The sequence below is a fragment of the Neomonachus schauinslandi genome, chromosome 14 (assembly GCF_002201575.2).
Source record: "Neomonachus schauinslandi chromosome 14, ASM220157v2, whole genome shotgun sequence".
NCBI lineage: Eukaryota > Metazoa > Chordata > Mammalia > Carnivora > Phocidae > Neomonachus > Neomonachus schauinslandi.
Genome location: NC_058416.1, coordinates 24782985 through 24806833, shown reverse-complemented (window position 1 = coordinate 24806833; position 23849 = coordinate 24782985). Strand labels below are relative to the sequence as shown.

At 40.9% G+C, this 23849-nt stretch overlaps 1 protein-coding gene across 1 annotated transcript in view; it reads right to left on the bottom strand.

Annotated features, from left to right (window-relative positions):
- The window catches only part of DYM (dymeclin), a 342707-nt gene that overhangs the window by 258758 nt on the left and 60100 nt on the right, over positions 1–23849 (bottom strand). Inside the window, 1 exon segment of the mRNA XM_021686111.1 lies at positions 9611–9683. Coding sequence (XP_021541786.1) covers positions 9611–9683 — 73 coding nt within the window.

Here is a 23849-nt window from a genome sequence, read left to right as displayed (position 1 = left end):
AAGTTTGTTCCAGTTATCATTTCCCATCAGAGAGAAGGGAGAAAAATATAAAAAAAGATGAGTACATAATAATAAAGCAAATATACCAAAATGGTTATATGAGTGTCCATAGTGCAGTCATGCCAAGTTAAAATGTTGCATTCATAAAACAAGAAACAATCAGAGAAAAAGAGCTCTCAGGAATTAAAATTGATTGCTAAACCTTCATCGAAAGTTAGAAATGGTTTTTGAATATACGAAGAGATCTTCAATCTCACTTGTAATGAGAAAATACATATAAGACACTATGGGGGCGCCTGGGTGGCTCAGTCGGTTAAGCATCTGCCTTCGGCTCAGGTCATGATCCCAGGGTGCTGGGATCGAGTCCCACAACGGGCTCCTTGCTCAGCGGGGAGCCTGCTTCTCCCTCTGCCTGCTCTGCCTGCCGCTCCCCCTGCTTGTGCGCATGTGTGCGCTGACAAAATCTTAAAAAAAAAAAAAAAGAATCACACTATTATTTCCATTTTTAACTTACAAAAAATTTTATACAAAATTGGCAAGGGTCTGTTAAATGATTTTAGTGAGACTATAACTGGTATAATCTCTTTAGGGTTGGTGAGAATGCAAACTGGTGCCGCTACTCTGGAAAACAGCATGGAGGTTCCTCAAAAAGTTGGAAAATAGAGCTACCCTACAACCTAGCAATTCCACTACTAGGTATTTATCCAAAGGATACAAAAATAGTGATTCGAAGGGGCACGTGCACTTATAGCAGCAATGTCCACAATAGCCAAAACATGGAAAGAGCCCAGATGTCCATCAACAGACGAATGGATAAAGAAGATGTGGTGTATATATATACAATGGAATGTTAGTCGGCCATCAAAAAGAATGAAATCTTGTTACTTGCAACAATGTGGACAGAACTAGAGGGTATATGCTAAGCAAAATGAGTCAAAGACAAAAACCAAATGATTTCACTCATCTGTGAAATTTAAGAAACAAAACAGATGAACATAGGGAAAAGGAAGGAAAAATAAAATAAGATAAAGACAGAGAGGGAGGCAAACCATAAGAGACTCTTAAATATACGGAACAAACTGAAGGTTGCTGGTGGGCGGCGGATGGGTGTAATTGGGTGATGGGCATTAAGGAGGGCACTTGATGTAACGAGCACTGGGTGTTATACGCAACTGATGAATCACTAAATTCTACCCTTGAAACCAATACTACACTATAGTAGTATTGGTTTCAAGTATAGTTCAAGTGAACTAACTTGAATTTAAATACAATTTTGAAAGAAAAAAATAATAATCTCTTAGGGGACAGGTTTTTTTTAAACCAAACATCATACTTTTATCAAATTTTAAAATGTACCCACTTCATACCAACTCTAAGATTTATTATGATGGCTATATCTACATCTGCATGAAGTTAATTTGTGTATATGTAGTATATCCCAACAATGAAATACTATTCAGTGCTAGAAAGATATGAACTATAAAGCCATGAACATGTAAGAAACTTAAATGCATATTGCTAACTAAACAAAGCCAATCTCAAAGGCTACAACTAGTATGGTTCCAAGTATCAGACAATCTGGAAAAGGCACAACTAAGGAGACAGTAGAAGATCAGTGGCAGCTGGGGTCAGGGGAGGGGATAAACAGGCAGAGCACAGAGGGCTTTTAGGGCAATGAAACTAGTCTTATGATACTCTAATGGTGGATACATGTCATCACCTATTTGTTAAAACCCATACAACGTACAACACACCAAGAGTGAGCCCTAATGGAAACCATGACTTTGGATGATAATGATGTGTCAATGTGGGTTCCTCGACTGTAACATCATATCACCCTGGGGCAGGATGGTGAAGGAGGGGGGGTTGCTATACAACTGTGGGAACAGGAATTATATGGGAATTGCCCATACTTTCTGCTCAATTTTGCTGTGAACCTAAAACTGCTTTGAAAAATAAAGCCTACTAAGAAAAAGAAATAGTGTTATTTAGAAATATATTCAAAGGTATGATAAGGGTAAAGATTTATCTAAACCACCCTAACAGCTAAGAATCAAAAATGATTGTTTCTGGGGAGGAAAGAGATAAAAGGGATAGGACAAAGAACATTTGTTCTCATCATGAGCCCTTGGTGTTTGATTTTTTTCCAAAACCAACTGCACACATGTATTACCATTTAATACAATTGCAGCATCCGTATCAATGGCTAGTAAATATCCATTATGTAATATCGATTATATGTGAAAAGAATTTACTATGTAAAGAATTAACTCCTATAAGTGACGCAAAAAATTAAAAAGAAAAAAATTAACTCTTTGCTGGCAGAATTAAAGTTTGCAATTATTAGTGTACTTTACCTCATTCATACTTTGCCATCCATGTATTAATAACAGCAAAAGAAAGTGACAAATGTATTTTGTACCAGTCTTGGTTTTGTAAGAGTAAAAATTCTTTGAAGGCAGAGTCAGTGTTTGCAGGGCCACCTGAGAATCCTGAAAACTGACCTTAGGAAAGGTACTTCCCTTCTCTCCACTTGAGTGACATCACATATAAAATCAAAGGGCTAGGATCAAGAAAAGCTGAATTCTAGTTTTAAAAATCCAATGCTCGGGTACCTGGGCAGCTCAGTCGTTAAGCGTCTACCTTCGGCTCAAGTCATGATCCGGGGTCCTGGGATCGAGCCCCGCATCGGGCTCCCTGCTCTGCGGGAAGCCTGCTCCTCCCTCTGCCTGCCGCTCGCCCTGCTTGTGCTCTCTCTGTGTCAAATAAATAAAATCTTTAAAAAATCCAATGCTCATCTGGCTCTAAATAGCCCGTAACCTGCAAGGAAATACGCAAACACAGGCAACATGACAGCCAGGACCCCAGACCCTGCTTTTGCTGCTGCTAATCTTTCTGTCACACCTAATGCCGGGCTAGCACCAGTCCTCCTAAGCAGCCAGGCACTACAGAAACTTCCTCCAGTTCCCAGATGATTCAGCCTTGTTCCTTTGAATCTCACAAGCCCTGTGTCCTATGCCTACTATACTTGTTAGGGAGCTAGTGCTCCTCCTTTTTACTGAGAAGTTTAAAATGGGAAAATTAACTCCGAAAGCAAACATATTCAATGTTTTTGAGTACTCAGTATGTGTAAGACAATACACTTTTATAATCCTAAAGCATTTGACAATTGACAAAAGCATCTTCAAGTGCATTGCTTGGGTCCCCAACACAATCGTAAGCAACCCAGGAGGCTGTGAGAACACCAGACAGAGGATGAGATGCTCCCTCTCGGCCGCCGGCCGTTCTACTGCATTAAAGGACATGATGTCTGGCCTGGCTGTCCCTCCAACAGCTACACGAGTTGGTCTCCAAACTCAGGGACTTCAATTTCCTTATCTAAAATACTGAACAGCTAAACTACATGTCTTCCAATGTCTCTTCCAAGTAATGATTCCTGGTCTATTGCCCCCAGTTGTAAAATGAGACCTGAGGCGTGGAGTGACATTCCCAGTTAGTAGGAGAGCCAGGATTCAAGACCTATCTTCTGGATTCAGAACCACAGAGGTTTTTTTTCCTACTACAGAATATGTTCTACACTTCTTAACAATAATCAGTTACTCAATTATGAACAACCTGAGCACATAACTTATAAAATCAACATTATCTGTGGTACGGTATATATTTTGGTCAGACTTCAATAAACACGGTAAAGGTTTGCATATTTTTAAAAAATTTAACTGAGATCCCCCCTCCTTGCCACACCAGAAATCAATTTTCAACCTAAAAAGCTATTGTGAACTTAATATATAATAGTATCTTGGCATACGGAAATGCTATCACCTTTAATTCAGTGCTGGTAATGACTTAAATGCCTCACTGATTCAACCAGAAAGCTGTACTAGATATTTCCCTTACAGCACCTAGAACTTAAATGCTGACTTGCTTTAGCAGCCCGCTCTGCTGAGGCTGCATTTGGAGAAGTGTTTGGGTATCAACATGCAGGGCTATAGAAAGGCATTTTCCCAACAGTTAAAGCCCTTCATTGCCAACCCAGGTCCCTTCAGTTCTTTCACTCTCCTCCATTAACTGTTCGCGGCTTTTCACATTCTTGAGCCACCTTCTCACGGTTAGCAACAGAAGTTTTCGATGTTCAGATTTTTCACAGTATATCATTGAAGCCAATATCATTAGTTTATGGGTCAAATAATAAATATCCATTTCCGATCATTTTATTACATTTCAGAAACTCTATGGACAAAGCAAATCCCATAAATAAGATTCTTAATCAGTTCCATTCTTCCCCAAATACTTCCAGAATGGATTTTAGAGAAATAGCTCTAAAAATATATTCTTTTACATCTTAATAAACAGAGAACTCTAAACATAAACCGTTAGCCCTTCTAAAATTCAAGTCCCTGCCCCATCAAACAACACAGCTTGTCCATCCGTAATCTCCCACAACTCCTCTGCTCTGATCAAACTAATGCACTTGTGACTCTTCCGATACATTATTTACACCCAAGAGGTCCTGAGCAGGCCCCTCTCTGGCTCTCCGCTGACCAGGTCACTACTAATCACTACAGCTCCAAATGACTTCAGCACTTAGGAGCTGTTTCTCCTCCTGGGCTATCTTTCTGTGTTTCTGTCCGTCTCTAAGCTCTTCAGAAGTCACACCTTTCTTTGTCCAGGGCCTAGTACACTAGAGACAAAGGCATATTCCCAATACACGTTTTTCAGAATGAACTTAACAAAAGAGAGATTATTATATTGTGAAGGGATAACGTGAGGACTGCTGAGCTATAAAGCTGACTGTCCCTAAACTACATGGCCCCGGACCACTCAGCATTTATAACTAATCTACCATTTCCTCAAATACTGTTATTTGGAAATATTTGAGGAAGTATTTCCTCAGATATATGTTAGTTCTCAGTGTTTCTGCTTCTATAGCCCCTTTCTGCTTCTACTATCTATAAGACACCTAGTTTTTATATTACAATATACCAACTGCAAAGGGCTTTGAGCCACTGCATTTGCAATGGAATGTGCCTCAGCACAATACTTTGTTTCCATACAGACTAGATGATGGCAAACAAACAAAATGCTTTAAGCACACTGAACAGGTTGTGCCCCTACTATCTTACTCATTCAACAAATGCTTGTTGAGAGTCTACCATGTGCCAGGCTAGCCTGAATACTAAGGATAGTGAGCAAAACAAATGCAGGCACAAGAACAGTGCTTGTTTTCACAGAGTCTTCCTTCTAATGATATTTGAGAAACACAAGCAAGAGAAATAACAGATAATCTGAAAAGCAGTGGTAATTGTAAAGACAAAAAACAAAGCGTGATGCAGAGAATGACGAGGGTGCTGCTATGTTCAGGTGGTCAGAGCAGCTGTTTCTAAGAAGCAGACCTCCTCTGAGCAGAAGAAAGCAACAAAGTCAGGACAGGAGCCATTCAGATATCTGAGGGGAGATATCTAAGGTGGAAGAAGCAGCGAGGGCAAAGGCCCTGGTGACAGGGGGACAGAAGTGGGTTGGCATCTTCCAAATTAGCATGGACACCTGTGTGGCTGAAGCAGCAGGAGTGAGATGGACGAGGTCAGCAGGTAACATCAGTACCCCCTGTACTAGAGAGGTAGACAAAGTCACACTGCACAAAGAGACACGCCTAGAAAAAGGCAGTAAAAGCAACCGATTAGGAATGTCTCAGCTTTATCAATATATAACTTTTATAAAAAAAAAAAAAAAAGATAAATGTTCTGGGGCACCTGGGTGGCTTAGTCGGTTGAACATCCGACTCTTGGGTTTCGGCTCAGGTCATGATCTCAGGGTCGTGAGATCGGGCACCACGTCAGGCTCAGCGCAGAGTCTGTTTGAGATTCTCTCTCCCTCTCGTGTTCTCTCTCTCTCTCTCTCACTCTCCCCCAAATAAATAAATAAATAAATAATCTTTTTTAAAAAAAGAAAAAGATAAACATTCTTATAAAATTATAACTGAAAAATCTGCAAATGAGGGCCAGGCTGAGAACTGAACAGTTGAGTTCACAGGTTGATAAGAACACATAAATGGATCTCAGAGGAGGAGGCTGCATGTCTGGCCTGGGGCCAGCAGAATGGCCCACTCCAAGCAGACCTCACAGGGACCTAGGGAAAGTGGTAGGACCTATGGTTGACAAGAGCATCACCATATACAGATAAGAGTGACGGCTTTCACAAAAACACCACCAAAAACAGGTAAAAAGACAAGTTAAAAGTTCTCAAAATAACTTCTACTTCATAATAAGACAGCATCACGAGCAAACCTAAGTACTGGGCCCATCAAACAATATAGCTCTGCTGCTGGCGGCCAACTGAAGCCCCACCACTGAGCTGAGTCACCGGGGTCTCATTCAGCCCCTCAACAGTAACACTGTGAGAACTGATCCATGCCACAAATTCTAAGTGTTGCGCTTTCAACTCTGGCATGCCAAATCACGTTCTTTGTATTACACTGGAAGATGTAGGTTTCAATCAGACTTTGAAGATTAGTATCTCAGAGAATGAATATTTTATCAAAACACCCAACCTGTCTGAGAAGCAGTATCCACTAACTACTTAAAAGTCAAGCATTATTACAAGTGAATTCCTACAAATTCTGGAAGTTTATCTAAACTAGTGCAGTTGACCCTGTACTCTTAATAACAAAGAATCATTTCAAACTTAGTGTATGGATCTCTAAATATCTATCTATGCTCTTGGTAATCACTGGCTTCCAATATTAATAGAACGATTTCACAGTCTCATGAGAAATGTTTAAGTGAGTTCTGAATTGCCCTCAGTGGCCACGAACGCCGCACTCCTCTTGCCACGCACCTGCTGATGCAGCACGGCCATGCCGATGTTAAACATGACAAGTCTACAGTGAGACTGATGAAGGTCAGGAAGGAGAGCAACCCCGCTTTTCAAGTCCATATTCCCCCTTAAGTCAGAAGCTGATCCACAACACTGCACTACGGTTATAGTACGTGAAACATTTAAATAGTAATTTGGTTTCACATGGCAACTGTTACCAAGACAAACCTTCTTGTAGGATGGAGTTCCAAGAACATTAAATCATAAGAAATTGTTTCAGCAGCTGGTTAAAGCTGAGTGTACATAATACAAGACATCTGGTGGTCTGTGCATTTTCCGTTCATTTAAAAAGTATAAACACATTAAAACACTGAAATGTTTGATATATTACAACACTGGCTGCTTGCTCCTCAAGAGTGTTTAAGTGACTGGTCTATTCATTGTATTCAAGCCTTATTTACTAGCTGAAGAGATTTACTACTTCCATTCCCCTTAACTTCACCAAGACATTTTATTAACAAAGGAGGGGGGAAGAATGTACTCACTGAGGATATATACTAAACTGCTGGTATTTAGTAATGACATAAACATAACAGAGATGGAATTATTTTAAAAATTAAGGCAAGAACACACGAAGCATTGCACATACAATGGCAAGTAAACAGTAGACCATCTATGTGCTCCCCTTCCCACATTTGACCACATGTAACAGAAGCCTGACCACAGTGGCTTAACCAAAGTAAGTGTTTGTTTGTTTTTTTCACTTAAGAAGAAATCCAAAGATAAGTCGTCTAGGGCTGGTGTAATAGAGCCACAGCATCATTACTACCCCATGCTCCTGGGACCCTCTTTGCATGTGGCACTCCTCTTCGTTACAAGTTGGTCCCAGCACTGCCTCCACATCCCAGGAAGGAAGAGAAGGGCGGCGGGCAAAAAAGCTGGAGGTACATGCTCTGCAAGCTCATGACTTCTGCTTACACAGCATTGGCCCAAACCATGTCACGGGGCCACATTTAGTTCCCGAGGTGCCCGAAAACTCAGTTGGGCACACACCGGTCCCCCAAACAATACTGGAGATGTGTTAGAAAGGTGAGAAAGGACATCAGAAATTCAAGTTAACTGTGTCTGCCACACGAGATCCACCTACATGGGACGTTTTCCCCTGTGCCCTTCCCCACCAGGTGATTCCTCCAGTGCTTCAGCCCTGTCTTCCAGGCTGCACATCAGCAGACCAAGTTACCACAGGGTTTGGTGGTTCTCATTCCTAAATCTAGATTACAATTCTGGATGCTGCACTTATGCACAACAGAGGCCAGAGGCCGTCTTCTCACGAATACCTGGTCCTTCCTTTTTGGGCCACAGGCAAGCAGCACACGTCCAATGATATCCCCGTGTTCACGGAGATTCTGTCATGATCAATCTTAAACTCTTCTTCTTTATTCAAAAAATAATTCCTTTAGGGGCGCCTGGCTGGCTCGGTCAGGAGAGCACATGACTCTTGATCTTGGGATTATTAAATGTGAGCCCCACATTGGGTGTAGAGATTACATAAAAATACAATCTTTAGGGGCGCCTGGGTGGCTCAGTCGTTAAGCATCTGCCTTCGGCTCAGGTCGTGGTCCCAGGTCCTGGGATCGAGCCCCGCATCGGGCTCCCTGCTCGGCAGGAAGCCTGCTTCTCCCTCTCCCACTCCCCCTGCTTGTGTTCCCTCTCTCGCTGTGTCTCTCTCTGTTAAATAAATAAATAAAATCTTTAAAAAAAAAATACAATCTTTAAAAAAAATAATAATTCCTTTAAAATATGCATTCTCAGTGGGTGATACCACCAAGAGAGTGAAAATTGATTTTTTAGGGGTGAAAAACTTCATAGACAGTATAATGATCTGTGGCCCTGCAAAGGGACATTCAGTGCATCTGGGGTATTCAAATTTCATTAGTGGGGAGAGGCAATTACAAAAATGTCTGAAAAGGCTCCAGAGAGACAAAAGTTGAGAGTAACTTCTTTAAAAGGAACATTTTATAGCATATAAGAATTGAGTTCAGCTGGAGTGACAGAAATCCAGTTCCAGGAAACAAATAAGGATATATTTTTCTCACATGAAAAGTCTGGGGTGGAAGTGGCGAGGAGGCACTGGTAGTAATGACTTTGGTTCAGCAGCTCAATGAAATCAAAGCAGAATTTTCTGTGGGTCTCTGGGCCCATGGTGCCAAGAGGGCCACACAACTCCCAGTACGTTGACTACATTCCAGATAGCAGGAAAGAGGACTGTCAAGAACAAAAAGATACGCCTCCTAGCTGAGGCAGGTCCTCGTACCCAGAAGTTTTATTGGAAGATGTCCCCCTACATCTCAGGGCACCTAACTTCAAAAAAAACTGGAAATGGAAATCCAACCTCTCCAAAAGAGGTCAGAAATCAGGAAGTAAGGAAGAAGGAAGAGAATCCTGGGTGGCTAACGAGCTGCCTCTACCACATATGGGTTAGATTCTCTTTCCACCTGTTAAAAGACATCTGTAAGATATCACTACAGAGATTAATTCTGTGCCTATCATTTGCTCAATATTCCTAAAGAGTTTGATTAGGTTCTCCTTATAACATAAAATTCTTGTTTGATAATGCATAGCCAGAGTATAAATATTATTAAGCAAAAGATACAGAAGAACTCCACAGACACAGAGGCATACGTAAAAGGCATACATAAAAATACAATACCAGGACCCACAAACTCTTTGACATGATCAATCGCCATTTTCAATATACAAAGAAGATAAAGCAAATCCTGGCTTGGCCAGAACTTACAGGAGCGGAATATCAGTGATTAACTGCATCAAACAACAGAGCAATTCTTCCAAAAGATCTTCAGAGTCAGAACCTGGTAAGACACACAAAAATTTTTTAACAAAATATAAACTAGAACAGAGTTTTTTAGAAGTTCGGTCTTCATTCCCAATGAGAATAACAACAGTTATTATCACATAAACTCAGACACTAATGTTGACCTCTAATAAAATCCAAACCACGAGCAAGTTAGTACATACTACAGTCTTCATCTAGTATAGGAATTCTGAACATAAGCTATTAATTATATAACTTTTAATGTGTCAAAGTCTCTTATGGTTCCTGTAGACCAGCAGTTTTCAAATCTCTTATTTTATACCGTGTTTTTTCAAATGAAATCTTATACTAAAGTGAAATACACAAAATAGACAAAAAAAATCAAGCTGCCCTAGCTGCTCTGTTTGAATCAGTAGAATACCTGTACCTCTTTCCCCCAGTAAATATCTGATCAAACACTGGATCTCCTTGATGGGCCTCAAAGCACCTTTTCTGAACCTGTGGGGCTCCACAGATCAAAGACTGAAACCCACTGAGAGGGTTTCCACCTCTTTACAAATAAAGAGCCAGAGGTAAAATGGCTTTCCCAAGTCACAGAGTAAGTGGCAATGGCAGGATGCAAATTAGCATTCCCGTAGAAATGCTCCTCTCTCCCAAACTGCTCTAAGTGACCGTCTCATTTCCAGAGCCAACCAATTGCTCATGCTACTTCTGGCTTTGGACACTAACACCTACTCCTTCATGAAATTCTTCTTACCCTCAGTTCCTACAACACCTTGTTTCCAGTCTACTTCTTTTCTACTCATTCCCATGATCTGCCTCCTCAGAATATCTTTCAACTATTCGTATATTCCCCAGAGTTCCACCATTGGCTTTCTCCTCTTCCCACTCCCTATGTCCTCCTTCACCAATCATTACTTATATACTGGTGATTCCTACAGTGACAGTTTTCCTCTTAGCCTCTCCAATGAACTCCTTCTTATCTTTATATCCAATTGCCTACTGGCCATCTCCACCTAGATGCATCACTAGCACCTCAAACTCCAAATGCTCAAAACTGAACCCATCTTTCCCAATACTTGAAATCCACTTATTGCTTCTTTCTGCTTCCTTTTGGTGACCACATCAAGAACCCAGGGCCAAAGCCCAGACTACTCTCTCGTATGCTTCTTTAACCAATCTCTGGGTCCACTCGATTGCACAGTCTACCTCTCTGATGTTTCCTCTTTTCTGCATACCTCATCATGCTTTTGTTCATTATTTCATCATCTCAGTTCAGTTAAACCAGCTTACTAAATTAAAACTCACTCCTGAACTTCTTTCAACCTTCCTAACTAGTATTCCTACATCCAATCTTACTCCTCTCCAACCCAAACTCTAGATGGCTAACTAAGGGAGCTAACTCAACTCCCTTCTTCCCTCCCCTGGCTTACATCTTTTCAACTGCTTTAAGCTGAACATTAGGTATCAGAAAAAACTCAAGTGCTAAAGTACAGCATGCCAGACACTGGAAGACACAGACCTTGTACTCCCTTCTACCATGATCTCCCCTCCATTACTCACAATTTATATTCCAACAATATCCAGCTACCTGCTACATGCCATTTCATGCCTCCTCAATAACACTCCCTCCGCCGAGAATGCCCTCCAACAATAAAAACCTGACTTTTTAAAAAGCCAATCTTTATTTACCTGAATCATTCTCAGTCTTCCTCTCCATAAAACCCAACTCTCCTGCCTCACTCTGAAAAAAAAATAATCATCTACAAAGCATCTTGCCTTGTACATGTCTTTCATTGTATACATAGGTTACATTATACCATAATTTCTGTCTATACGTGAGCAGGCCCCTATTGCACTCTATCCTTTTTTTTTTTAAGTAGGCTCAAAAACTAATGATGTAATGTGTGGTGATTAACATAACACAATAAAATAAAATTTACAAAATAAAGTAGGCTCTATGCCCAGCGTGGAGCCCAATGCAGGGCTTGAACTCATGACCCTGAGATCAAGACCTGAGTTGAGGGCGCCTGGGTGGCTCAGTTGGTTAAGCGACTACCTTCGGCTCAGGTCATGATCCTGGAGTCCCTGGATCGAGTCCCGCATCGGGCTCCCTGCTCGGCAGGGAGTCTGCTTCTCCCTCTGACCCTCCTCCCTCTCATGTGCTCTCTCTCATTCTCTCTCTCTCAAATAAATAAATAAAATCTTTAAAAAAAAAAAAAAAGACCTGAGTTGAGATCAAGAGTTGGATGCTTAACCCACGCACCCCTGGACTCTGTACTTCTTGAGGATGATGACTGACAAAGAGCTTAACACATAACGTATACTCAAAACATGTTTGCCGAACCAAACCCAGGGTCTAGTACAAATCTAGTGGTTATTTCCAAAGCATCAAAGCACTTGGAATTTCAAAGTTTAGCAATTCTTTTTTCTAGACCACAATATCACTTGGTATTCAGAAATTATGAAGAAATTCCTTCCTGCCTTGCCATAAATAGAACTGGCACAGTAACCCTCTGAGAGGTGAGTATAGAGCTTGAAGAAAATACTAAATCACACTGAAAGCACCAATCAAGGCTACAAAGAAAACATGGCAAGAATCAAGTTCAATAACTATGTTAAATCATACTCTAGAAGTTCCTGGCTTAGCTCAACCGGTGAAGAAAATAAAATTTGGAAATAAGTAACATTGGTCTCTGAGACTACACAATAAAAAGTAGATGTAACTAAAATCCTTCTCATTGCCAAAGTGGTCCGACATAACCCAAGTGAGTCAATAACCTACTCCGAGTTGATCTGTTGGCATATAATATATACCTAAGACAAGCTTGCTGAAATGTCATTCCTTGGCTCATCCTACAGATGTAGTGACCCAGACCCAAGTAAGGACATTTAAAATCATTCCTTGATTCCCTTAAGAACATTCCAGACCAAATCAGCAGGCCACTTTAACAGCATACCCCTGTTCAGCCATGTAGTCAGAAGTTTTTTAATTACGGAAAGTGAGGGAACAAACGCTAAGGACCCACAGATGGTTGGATTTTTTTCTCTCAGGGGTGTAAACACATCTCACCCTCAAATCTTAACACAGTGAAGAAGATTCTGTATTCTATTCCGTGTGCTGTCTAAACCATGACTTCTGTCAAGATTCCAGCTTAGGTCAAATAAGGAATATATTCACAACTTTGTTATCAACTTAATAATGAAAATGATGATAAATATATTTCATACAAGTGAAATGTACCATTTCAAGGCTGAAACCCTAACAACAAAAGACAAGAATAGGGAATTTCCAGTTGAAATCTCAGATAACTTCTATTTACTAAAACAAAAACAACCCTACAGAATACCATATTCTTATTTCTGGGAATAATCTAGAAGTAAATAATTGTGTATCAAGCGAAGTGCATTCTTTTCCAAGCAACGTTTATATTACTCAACTTTCATTTGAAGTCAAATATCTTCCTTAGCGCCAATAAAAACAAGTAAATATAAACTCATCTGCCAAAAATTAGAGTAACACTCATGCATTTCTCACAAAAAAGAGAATCTGAAAGGTCCTTGAAATCTTCAGGACAGTGACAAAGTAAACTGAAGATCTTTGAGCAAAGGACTCTGAAGAGATTCAGTATGCTTACTGTGAAGTTTTAAACCCAGAGGTTTTCTCTCTTAAAGAGTTTTAAATTGCCTCTTATAGCTGCAGCCAAATATGCTCACATTTTCAATGTTAGCTTCTCTGAGATAATATTCATAGCTAACATTTACTGAGTACTCTACCCTTTGAGAGGCACTGTGCCAAGCATTTCATTCTTTATGTCACATTAATCCTGACAATAACTCTTAAGGAGTAGGTATGATCATCACCATGTTACAGATAAAGAAATCAAGGCTCAGAATGGTCAGGTTACTTACAATAAATGGCAGAGACTGGATTTGAACCCAAATCCAGACTCATAAAAAGAAAAAAACAAAAAAACAGAAACCCTTACGAACTATTTTTAAAGAACTGTCCCGGGACGGTCAGTTAAGCGGCTGCCTTCAGCTCAGGTCATGATCTCAGGGTCCTGGGATCAAGCCCTGCATCGGGCTCCCTGCTCGGCGGGAAGCCTGCTTCTCCCTCTCCCTCTCCCCCTGCTTGTGTTCCCTCTCTCGCTGTGTCTCTCTCTGTCAAATAAACACATAAAAATCTTAAAAAAAAAAGACCTGTTCCTATACCAAGTTGGAGAAAATCCAGTCAGTCAACCCATGTTTCACTTAAGACCCTAAATACAAACCCCTGGTAAATGAATACTGTGAGCCATCTGGGGGAGAGATACAAAATACCCCGTATTAGTTTACACATCAAGGTGATATGTTGCACATTCATCAACACATACTGGAAGTCTTTGATTTAAATACCCAATTTAGAAATAACCTCTAACAATGAATATATATAAACTGTTATTATGAGTATTAATGCAGAACAAGGTCACTGAATCTCACTCCTATATCTGGGGTTCTCCCGCTTTAAAGCCCTAACCCTGCTTCTCTGGTCCCTGTGAGTGACACTAGGGGAAGGAGCAAATGAAAGACCAGATGATATCCACAGTTCCTTACAACTCCAGTCATCTACACGTGAAACTGAGCTGTTCAGCACCCATTCATACCACACACTCCCTAGGGAGGGAACCAGAGAAGACCAAGATACTGTTGTAATCAAATACCTTCCACCAGAGTAGGAAGGGAAGAGAAAAGAATAATGAAAAAAGCACTGATGGAAAACAAAGCAGCAGCCATATTAAAACACAGAGAGCTCATTGTTGTTTACTTTGCATGCAGAAAGTCAAGCTGTTAAGTTTCTAAATGCTGCTCAACTGTGCCAAATACAAGTATTAAAACATAATCAAGGGACGCTGGGTGGCTCAGTGGTTAAGCGTCTGCCTTCGGCTCAGGTCATGATCCCAGGGTCCTGGGATCGAACCCCGCATCGGGCTCCCTGCTCGGCGGAAAGCCTGCTTCTCCCTCTCCCTCTCCCCTGCTTGTGTTCCCTCTCTTGCTGTGTCTCTCTCTGTCAAATAAATAAATAAAATCTTTGAGAAAAAAAAAAAAAAACATAATCAAGAAATAACAGAGCTTTATTCCAAAAACAGGTTCCCCGAGTGCCTCAAAAGTTCAGAGCAAACTGACTTAAGATGGAAGACACATAAGCTAGATTGTATTTACTATAAACATATTCAGAAAACCATGGTAGAGTCCACAATTGGCAGTTTTAATTGTGAAACTAATATTGGAATTATTCTAAAGTATTAAAAATCATATTTAAACTTCTAATGAGCAAAACTGAATATGTGTCTATAAAGTAATCAAACTAAGGAAAAGCAGATGGACTCACTCTTTTCTAAAATGAAAATCGATCTACACTGTAATGCATTACAATATTTATAAAACTGTGTCCCACATATTCCAATAAAATCTGCAATAATTCCGGCTGTGCTATTATTGTAGTCAAACAGAAATGTTTCTAATTATACCGAAGGATAATACAGTCTTCCAGGTTCTATTATAAAATATGCCTTTTTGGGCACCTGGGTGGCTCAGTTGGTTAAGCGACTGCCTTCGGCTCAGGTCATGATCCTGGAGTCCCGGGATCGACTCCCACATCGGGCTCCCTGCTCAGCAGGCAGTCTGCTTCTCCCTCTGACCCTCCTCCCTCTCCTGCTCTCTGTCTCTCATTCTCTCTCAAATAAATAAATAAAATCTTAAAAAAAAAAAAAAAAGATGCCTTTTTTATTTCTAATTTGAGCACAGTATAAAAACTGCTGATAACAGAAGAAGGTAGAAAACAGTTTCATGGTACGTTGGAGAAAGCATGGAAATAGATTTTAGTAAGCAACTACTAACTGTATAGAATATGTATGCCACAGGGTATTGTACTGTATAATACATACTTAGATTCTAGGCCAATTTAAAGTATTATCCTCTTAAATTCCAGTTTTATTATTTTTTTATTCAATTTATTTAAACTAAAGAAAAATAAATTTACCTACTTCTCCCACCCCCCCCCAACCTGTTCTCTGCATATATGAGTTCAATGTATGTATAATGGATTTGGCTTTCACATATAAGAGAGATCATATGGTATTTGTCTCTGACCCATTTCATTTAGCCTATGCCCTCGAGGTTCATCCACATTGTTGCAAATGGCAAGATTTCATTTTTTATAGCAGAATAATATTCCTGTGTGTGTGTGTGTGTGTGGTGTATACCACATCATCTTTATCCACTCATCCAGCAGTGGACACATAGGTTATTTCAGTATCTTGGGTATTATAAATAATGCTGAAATGAACATGAGGGTAATATACATTTTTAAATTTTTTATTTTTTTAAAGACTTTATTTATTTGACACAGAGAGAGACAGCGAGAGCAGGAACACAAGCAAGGGGAGAGGGAGAAGCAGGCTTCCCACTGAGCAGGGAGCCCTATGCGGGGCTCGATCCCAGGACCCTGGGATCATGACCTGAGGCGAAGGCAGACACTTAACAAATGAGCCACCCAGGTGCTCTATATACATTTTTTTGAATTAGTGTTTTCCTTTTTTTTTCAAACAAATACCCAGAAATGGAATTGCTGGATCATATGGTAGTTCTACTTCTAATTTTTTTAAGGAACCTCCATACTGTTTTCCATAGCAGCTCACCAACAGTGCATTACAATCCCACCAACAGTGCACAAGGGTTCCCTTTTCTCCATGTCCTTGCCAACACTTGCTATTTCTAGTCTTTTTTGATAACAGGCATTGCAACAGGTGTGAGGTGATATCTCATTGTGTTTTTGATTTGCATTTCTCTAATAATTAGCGATGTTGAGCATCTTTTCATGTACCTCTTGGCTGTTTTCTTTGGGAAAATGTCTATTCAGATCTTCTGCCCATTTGTAATCAGATTATTTTTCCCTATTGAGTTGTAGGAGTTATATATGTATATGTATTTGTGGTAGCACTAGGGTTTATTAAGCTGTTTAGTACAGGCACTGGGGCTTGCCCACGGTGCTCCTGATGTATAAAGCCTGGACTTTCTGCCAATTCTTCTTGAGCAATGACAACAGGAAACTGACAGCTGAATGGATGTTATATGTAAGCTCATCATCTGTAATCTTCATGCAGCCAACGGTCACCACCAGACACAGCACCTTCTCCATCTGGAATCTGATCATGGACTTCGCTTCATCCACTCTGGCCACCATGCTCTCACTGTGGGTCAGCAAGGAAGGGAACTTGCCAGTCTTATTCGGGCCTGGGCCAGGATTCGAGGGATCTGCTTCTTGGCTAGCTTCTTGACTAATTTTTCTTCTTGTTGAGTTTCTTTGGCGCCCCAATGTCCATGTGGGGAATATCCACAGCTCTGGCCTCATCAAGTGTTGCTGACCCCCCAAAACACATACAGAGAACTTGGGGCTGGGAGTGGACTTAAGCCTGACAGTGCCGAGAAGCATTTGTCCTTCTGAGGGTCATTGTTCAAGTAGATCTGCGGCTCCACCATCTCCCAAAACTTCTGGCACTTGCACTCATTCCCATGCAGGACTTCCCGCACCAACTCATACAGGGGGTTGTGGGAAACTTTGCTGCTCATGGTGCCATGCACCGCAATAACCAGAAAAGAGGTTTAAACTGTTGAATCCTTAGATTTTTGTTGCTGTTGTTAAGTAAGCTTTATGCCCAATGTGGGGGTTGAACTCATGACCCTGAGATCAAGAGTTGCATGCTCCATTGACTGAGCCAGCCAAGTGCTGAGTTATCTATTTTAGATATTAGCCCCTTATCAGATATATGATTTGGAAGTAACTTCTCCCATTCAATAGGCTGTTTTCATGTTCTTGATGATTTCTTTTGCTGTGCAGAAGCTTTTTAGTTTGATGTAGTCCCACTCGTTTATTTTTGCTTTTGGTGTCAGATTCAAAAAATCTTCTCCAAGACCTGTAGCAGGGGGCTTACCACCTATGTTCTCTTCTAGCAATTTTATGGTTTCAGGTCCTACATTCAAGTCGTCAGTCCACTTTGAATTAATTTTTGTGTACAGTGTGAGATAGGGGTCCAGTTTCATTCTTTTGCATGCGGCTGTCCGATTTTCCCATCACTATTTATTGAAGAGACTGTCTTTTCTCCATTGTTTATACTTGGCACCTTTGTCATAAACTAATTGGCCACAGATGCATGGGTTTATTTTTGGGCTCTCTGTTCCATTCTGTTCCGTTCCATTGATCTATATCTGCTTTAATGCCAATACCATACTGTTTCAATTACTATAGCTTTGTGATATAGTTTGAAATCAGAAAGCAAGCCTGTCAATAAAGTTTAATGATTTTGTTCCACTGATAACAGAAAAGAAAGGGAAAGAAAAGAGAGAAATATCAAAAAACAGTATCACCTATTGTAAGGCCAAGAACAATTCAGGAGGTGCCAGAAGCACTTTAATTTTTCTGCAAAGACAGATCACAAATATTATTTGCAAAATATTTCAGAAGAATAAATCCATGCTTTCTTGAGTCCCTTCTAACAATTGTTTTTTTTTTTTTTTTTTGCATTACTGAACTAATGAAACTGTTAAATTTTATACTAAGACAAAAATAAAACAGAAACAACTCATCTACCAACTTCAGGTTTACCTCTTGAGCTACATACAGCCTGCCCCAGGCCCTAAAGATTAGCTCAAGCAAAAAAAGACAACAGCGAAACTGTGCTGCCTTGAGAGCCAAAGCACTTCGGCCATCTGAAAAAATTCAAAATTAGTTTCAAAAGAGGGAGTTTTACCTCTACTGCACTTAGTTAAATGACTACATCATGGATTTTGAAGGTACTTCCAGAGAGTCTCAAAAAGGTTTTCAGCCAGGGGCACCTGGGTGGCTCAGTCGGTTAAGTGTCTGCCTTTGGCTCAGGTCATGATCTCAAGGTCCTGGGATCAAGTCCCGCATCGGGCTCCCTGCTCAGCAGGAAGTCTGCTTCTCCCTCTGACCCTCCTCCCTCTCATGCTCTCTATCATTCTCTCTCTCAATAAATAAATAAAAATCTTTAAAAAAAATTAATAAAATAAAAACGTAAAAGGGTCTTCTGCCAGAGGAGAATGAAAAGGAAAGTAGATGGGATGCCTGCGTGGCTCAGTCAGTTAAGCAGCTGCCTTCGGCTCAGGTCATGATCCCAGAGTCCTGGGATCGAGTCCCACATCGGGCTCCCTCTGCCTGCCGCTCCCCTGGCTTGTGCTTGCTCTCTCTGGCAAATAAATAAAATCTTAAAAACAAAAAAAAAGGAAAAGGAAAGGAGTTATATTAGAGAGATATGATTATGGATTATTTTTTTGATTTCCATAAATATTCTATCTTCTATCACTTTTTTCTCTTTTTGATCTCTCAGAAGTTGGAAGTTTTTTCCAGCTGTCAGGATCCCTGGTTCTCCATTTACTTGCCAGAAGGAGGCCAATGTTGACAGAAGCTCTGTGTGCACAGGCACAGCCTGCCAAGTGGTGGCTCCCACCGGAAGGTTCGGAGCTGTATCATTGAGGGACACCCAAACATCAGTATCTCTACATCTTTTTCCTGTTTTCACTTCATTTTCTCCAGAAGAGTATGCGTTAACCTTCTGGAGGGAAGGGGAGGTAGTGGGTACAACCACAGTGCCAGCACTTAGAAGCCATGTCAAGATGCCTCACTCCTGGGACGCCTGGGTGGCTCAGTCGGTTAGGCGTCTGCCTTTGGCTCAGGTCATGATCCCAGGGTCCTGGGATCGAGTCCCGCATCGGGCTCCCTGCTCTGCAGGGAGCCTGCTTCTCCCTCTGCCTCTGTCTCTCTCTGTCTCTCATGAATAAATAAAATCTTTAAAAAAAAAAAAAAAAGATGCCTCACTCCTCCATTTGTAGCCTTTGCTCTTAGCCCTGTTCTCAGTACACCACCCCTCCACTGTGCCCCAGAGCTCCCGCAGGAAGGCCCTCTTGGTTCAGCCTCTCAGAGAAGACGTTCTGGTATTAACCGGGGAGGGGGTGGTCTCCTGACTGCGCATGGTGGTGCAGAAGAGCTGAGTGTCCAGCTGCTCCTTCATTCACTCCTCCCACGTGTCTGCCTTCAGAGACACCTGGTACTTCCAATTCCTAAGCCTTTCCAGGGTTCTATGGCAAGAACTGGCTGTTTCCTGGAGTTCTCTGACCCTGAAGGCATTCAGCCTTCAGCTTTCACTGATCAGTTGAGTTCATCATTACTCAACTTTCCAACTTGAAAAATGTTATGGGGGCGCCTGGGTGGCTCAGTCGTTAAGCGTCTGCCTTTGGCTCAGGTCATGATCCCAGGGTCCTGGGATCGAGCCCCGCATCGGGCTCCCTGCTCGGCGGGAAGCCTGCTTCTCCCTCTCCCACTCCCCCTGCTTGTGTTCCCTCTCTCGCTGTGTCTCTCTCTGTCAAATAAATAAATAAAATCTTTAAAAAAAAGAAAAATGTTATGAACACTGTGTTCCCCTTTCCTCCTCTTTAATAATAAATTCATGACTTTTTAAAAGTCCCTTTACTGATATTTTATTGGGGTTTCAGAAGAAAGCAAAGATAAGCATGTGGGTTCAATCCACTATGCTTGAGAGCAATTCCTACAAAATAAAATTTTTTTTAATAAATTTCTATTAAACTATTTTATGCCGAGGAAATGTGGTTAAGCAAGCATTTCACCTGAACTCAACAAGTCTCCAGTCTCTTTTCTACTCTCCCCAGAGCCGCGCTAACTGGCTGCCGTGTGTACCCAGCTCCTCCGTGCCCTCCGGGCCCGCCCACAGCGCTGCGGGCACAGGTGGTCTGCCCCTCCAACGCAAACCCACACTCCTGCTCTGTGCTCTTGATCCTAGAGCCCCCCCCCCACCTTCCCTGGGCTTTCTGGTCAACTCTTTCCCCCTGTGTGTGTGTGCGCACACACAAACGCACGTGCCTCTACCTTCAGTCTCAATCTCCAAAGGCTACTTCCCTCATTTAAAAAATTGTAAAAATATTTGTAAAGAAACTATAATTGCCGGGGCGCCTGGGTGGCTCCGTTGGTTAAGCAACTGCCTTCGGCTCAGGTCATGATCCTGGAGTCCCGGGATCGAGTCCCGCATCGGGCTCCCTGCTCGGCAGGGAGTCTGCTTCTCCCTCTGACCCTCCTCCCTCTCATGCTCTCTGTCTCTCATTCTCTCTCTCTCAAATAAATAAAATCTTTAAAAAAAAACTTTAAAAAAAAAAAAAAAGAAACTATAATTGCCTTCCACTGGTGACAATATTAGTAGAGTCGTTACTCCAAAGAGGCCTCTTGTACAAAACAACTAGTTCTTGGCTAAAATACACTTTTTAGTGCATTGATGGGCTTCCAGAAAGTAGAGGAAATCTCCAGGGACCCTTGCACCATAACCAAAAAGAGCAACCACAGGCGAACAAACTGTGGCTTGAATCCAGAGTAAAATACTGAGCAGTAAACAAACTTGAAGGGTAGGGTGACCCTGACGATGAATGCCAATACAAAGCTGGCAATACAAAGCCGTGCCACCAGCTTGCCACTGGAAGCTGAACCCGAGCGGTCACATTAAACCAAGAACCTCTAAAGGAGGTTAAATGGCCTCAGGTGATGCAGTCTAGATCCCTCTAGAAGCAAATGCAAATACTTCCTTTATTTTGGGCCTCAGATTAAGACGAACAAACAAAAGCTCACAATCAACATCATCAAATACATAAAGAAACAAACCACATAAGTGTTTGTGGAAACAAATTACAAATTCATACCCCTAAGGACTTAAAATATTGGATTTGTGAGATACAAAATGTAAAATAAGAATTAGTTATTACTTTGGGGTAATGGGGGATGATACCAAGACAGAAGACCAGACTCACACTGAAGGCAAAGGGAAAACAGTCACAATTTTATAGTCCTTCATAGTTTTGCCTAGGGCTAGCTTTGTCCCCTTTGACTATTCTCAAAGGAATGCAATAGTGGAAAGAGTTATATTTACAAAATGATACGAATTCCCTCTAGCAAACAATCTACTACCATGCCATACATAGCCTGTGGGGAAATGTTCATGTAGGACATCCTCACAAATTTCTATTACAAATGGGACGCTTACGCAGAGAGTTACATGACCCTCATAAGGAAGGCTTCACCGAATGTGCTGGCAACATCCATCTCATCACAGCAGAATTACAGTGAATTGGAACCAAAAAAGTCCTCAAATTCCTCAGCTGACTTTGCTCAGCTGTTTGTAGATGGTCCTCTGCTTCTGTCAATTCAACCTGAACAACCCACACTACTGTCTATTCCCTCAACCCCTGAGCAGTCTCCCACGTGGTCTCCTGCGCGCCTGATTCCGAGATTCACATACTAGCTGATAAACAGATGTTTTTAGGTACTGCATAGTGAGCTTCTTTTTTTTTTTTTTTTACCATTTAACAGAATCTATGCAATCATTTAATTTCATTACTTCTAAAAATTGTAAAAAGATATTAAAAGAAAATGTAAAAGGACTTACACCAGTGATAAGCAGAAATCTCAAACAACATATATGACTAAAATGAAAATAATTACACATGCCAAAAACAGGAAGTGTTTAACCTTAAAAAGATATTTACTGGACTTAAAACTGGTGGATCAACAGTAGACTCAACTGTAAAGGAAAAGAATAAAACGAAAGAATGTGTATAAAATCCTGAATTGCTAACTCCATATAAGAAAAAAGAGGACAATCTGTCAGTGCACAGACAGAATTACCAATATCAGACTTCACAGATGGCTCTTTTGGTGAGACAAGCATCTTGATAATGTGGCCCACGGCTGGAAAAGTGTCATTTTTACACTGCCCTCACTTTAAGTTATGTAGGATGCACAACAAAACCGTGCTTCTAGGGGCACCTGGGTGGCTCAGTAGGTTAAGCGTCTGCCTTCAGCTCAGGTCATGATCCTGGACTCCCGGGATCAAGCCCCACATCCGGCTTCCTGTTCTGCGGGAAGCCTGCTTCTCCCTCTCCCACTCCCCCTGCTTGTGTTCCCTCTCTCGCTGTGTCTCTCTGTCATATAAATAAATAAAATCTTTAAAAAAAAAAAAAAGTGGAGAACGTAGGTACAAAGAGGGTCCTTCTGGGCCTCAAAATAAATTCAGTGTATCTCTGAAGTGCATCAACTTACTCAATGGTATGCATGACAAATAATTTTATATTAACACAATATTATTGTATTTATTTTAAAGTACAGTGCATGCATAATTGTTTTGACATAAAGCAAAACAAAGTTTTGGGTTTGCAGGTTCTTGGTTGGCTCAGCTCTCAGGTGCCATGGGGTAAACATGCACTCCATTCTTGCTGCTAGACCTTCTGTGGAAAGGTCTGATACTCCCCAAGCAGGGCTGGTTTTGGCAGTTTCAGCACCACAAAAAGAAAGTCCTAGCCTTACAAAATTAATACTTGCAAGACACAACTCTGATTAAAAGCTCTGTTTAAACATCAGTATATGTTTAACAAATATAGATTATCACAATAGCAAATTAAACACATTTATTTCCTAAAACTCAAAAATCAACATAGAAAGCTCTAGGTAGGCAAAAAGCCTAAAGAGGACAGAGATGTGTTTTGAAAAATGAACCCAGGAATCTTACGAGCAACACTGCCTTTGCTCTCAAAGAGAAGTTAGCGTGAAGGGTAGATGAAAAATACTATATTCCCCATATTTCATTTAAGAATCCCAATCTGCCCTTCTACTCTCTCAGTTGTTAAGTTTTAATGCTAAGAAAACTAAACACCATCTTGAAAACTACAGACCTTCCCAACTACTGGCAAAAAAACAACACAAAACTCCAGCAATATCATGAGAGAATGGTAACCTTTCCCTGTGTCTTCAGGAAAAGACCACACATTTCAGCATCATAAAACTGCCCTTAAATGTTATTTCTGATCAAGTAGCCCCAAAGACCCAGAGACTGTTCTGTCCTATGAAAGTAATCTTTAACATTTATGAAATCTGTAATTCTGATTGGTTGTCTCCCTTAATGTATCACCCTGGTAATAATACTGAAGTTGACATCTCTGTTTTCTGAAAGGTATACTTTGGTTTTTAACTTTATCTTCCATATGCATGGAAGTCAAAAGTAAATAAAAGTTTCAATCCTCCTTTCTTTCTTATATAAAAAGAAAAAAAAATTGAGAGTCTTGGCTCACTGAAATTAATATAGGAGAAAAAAGA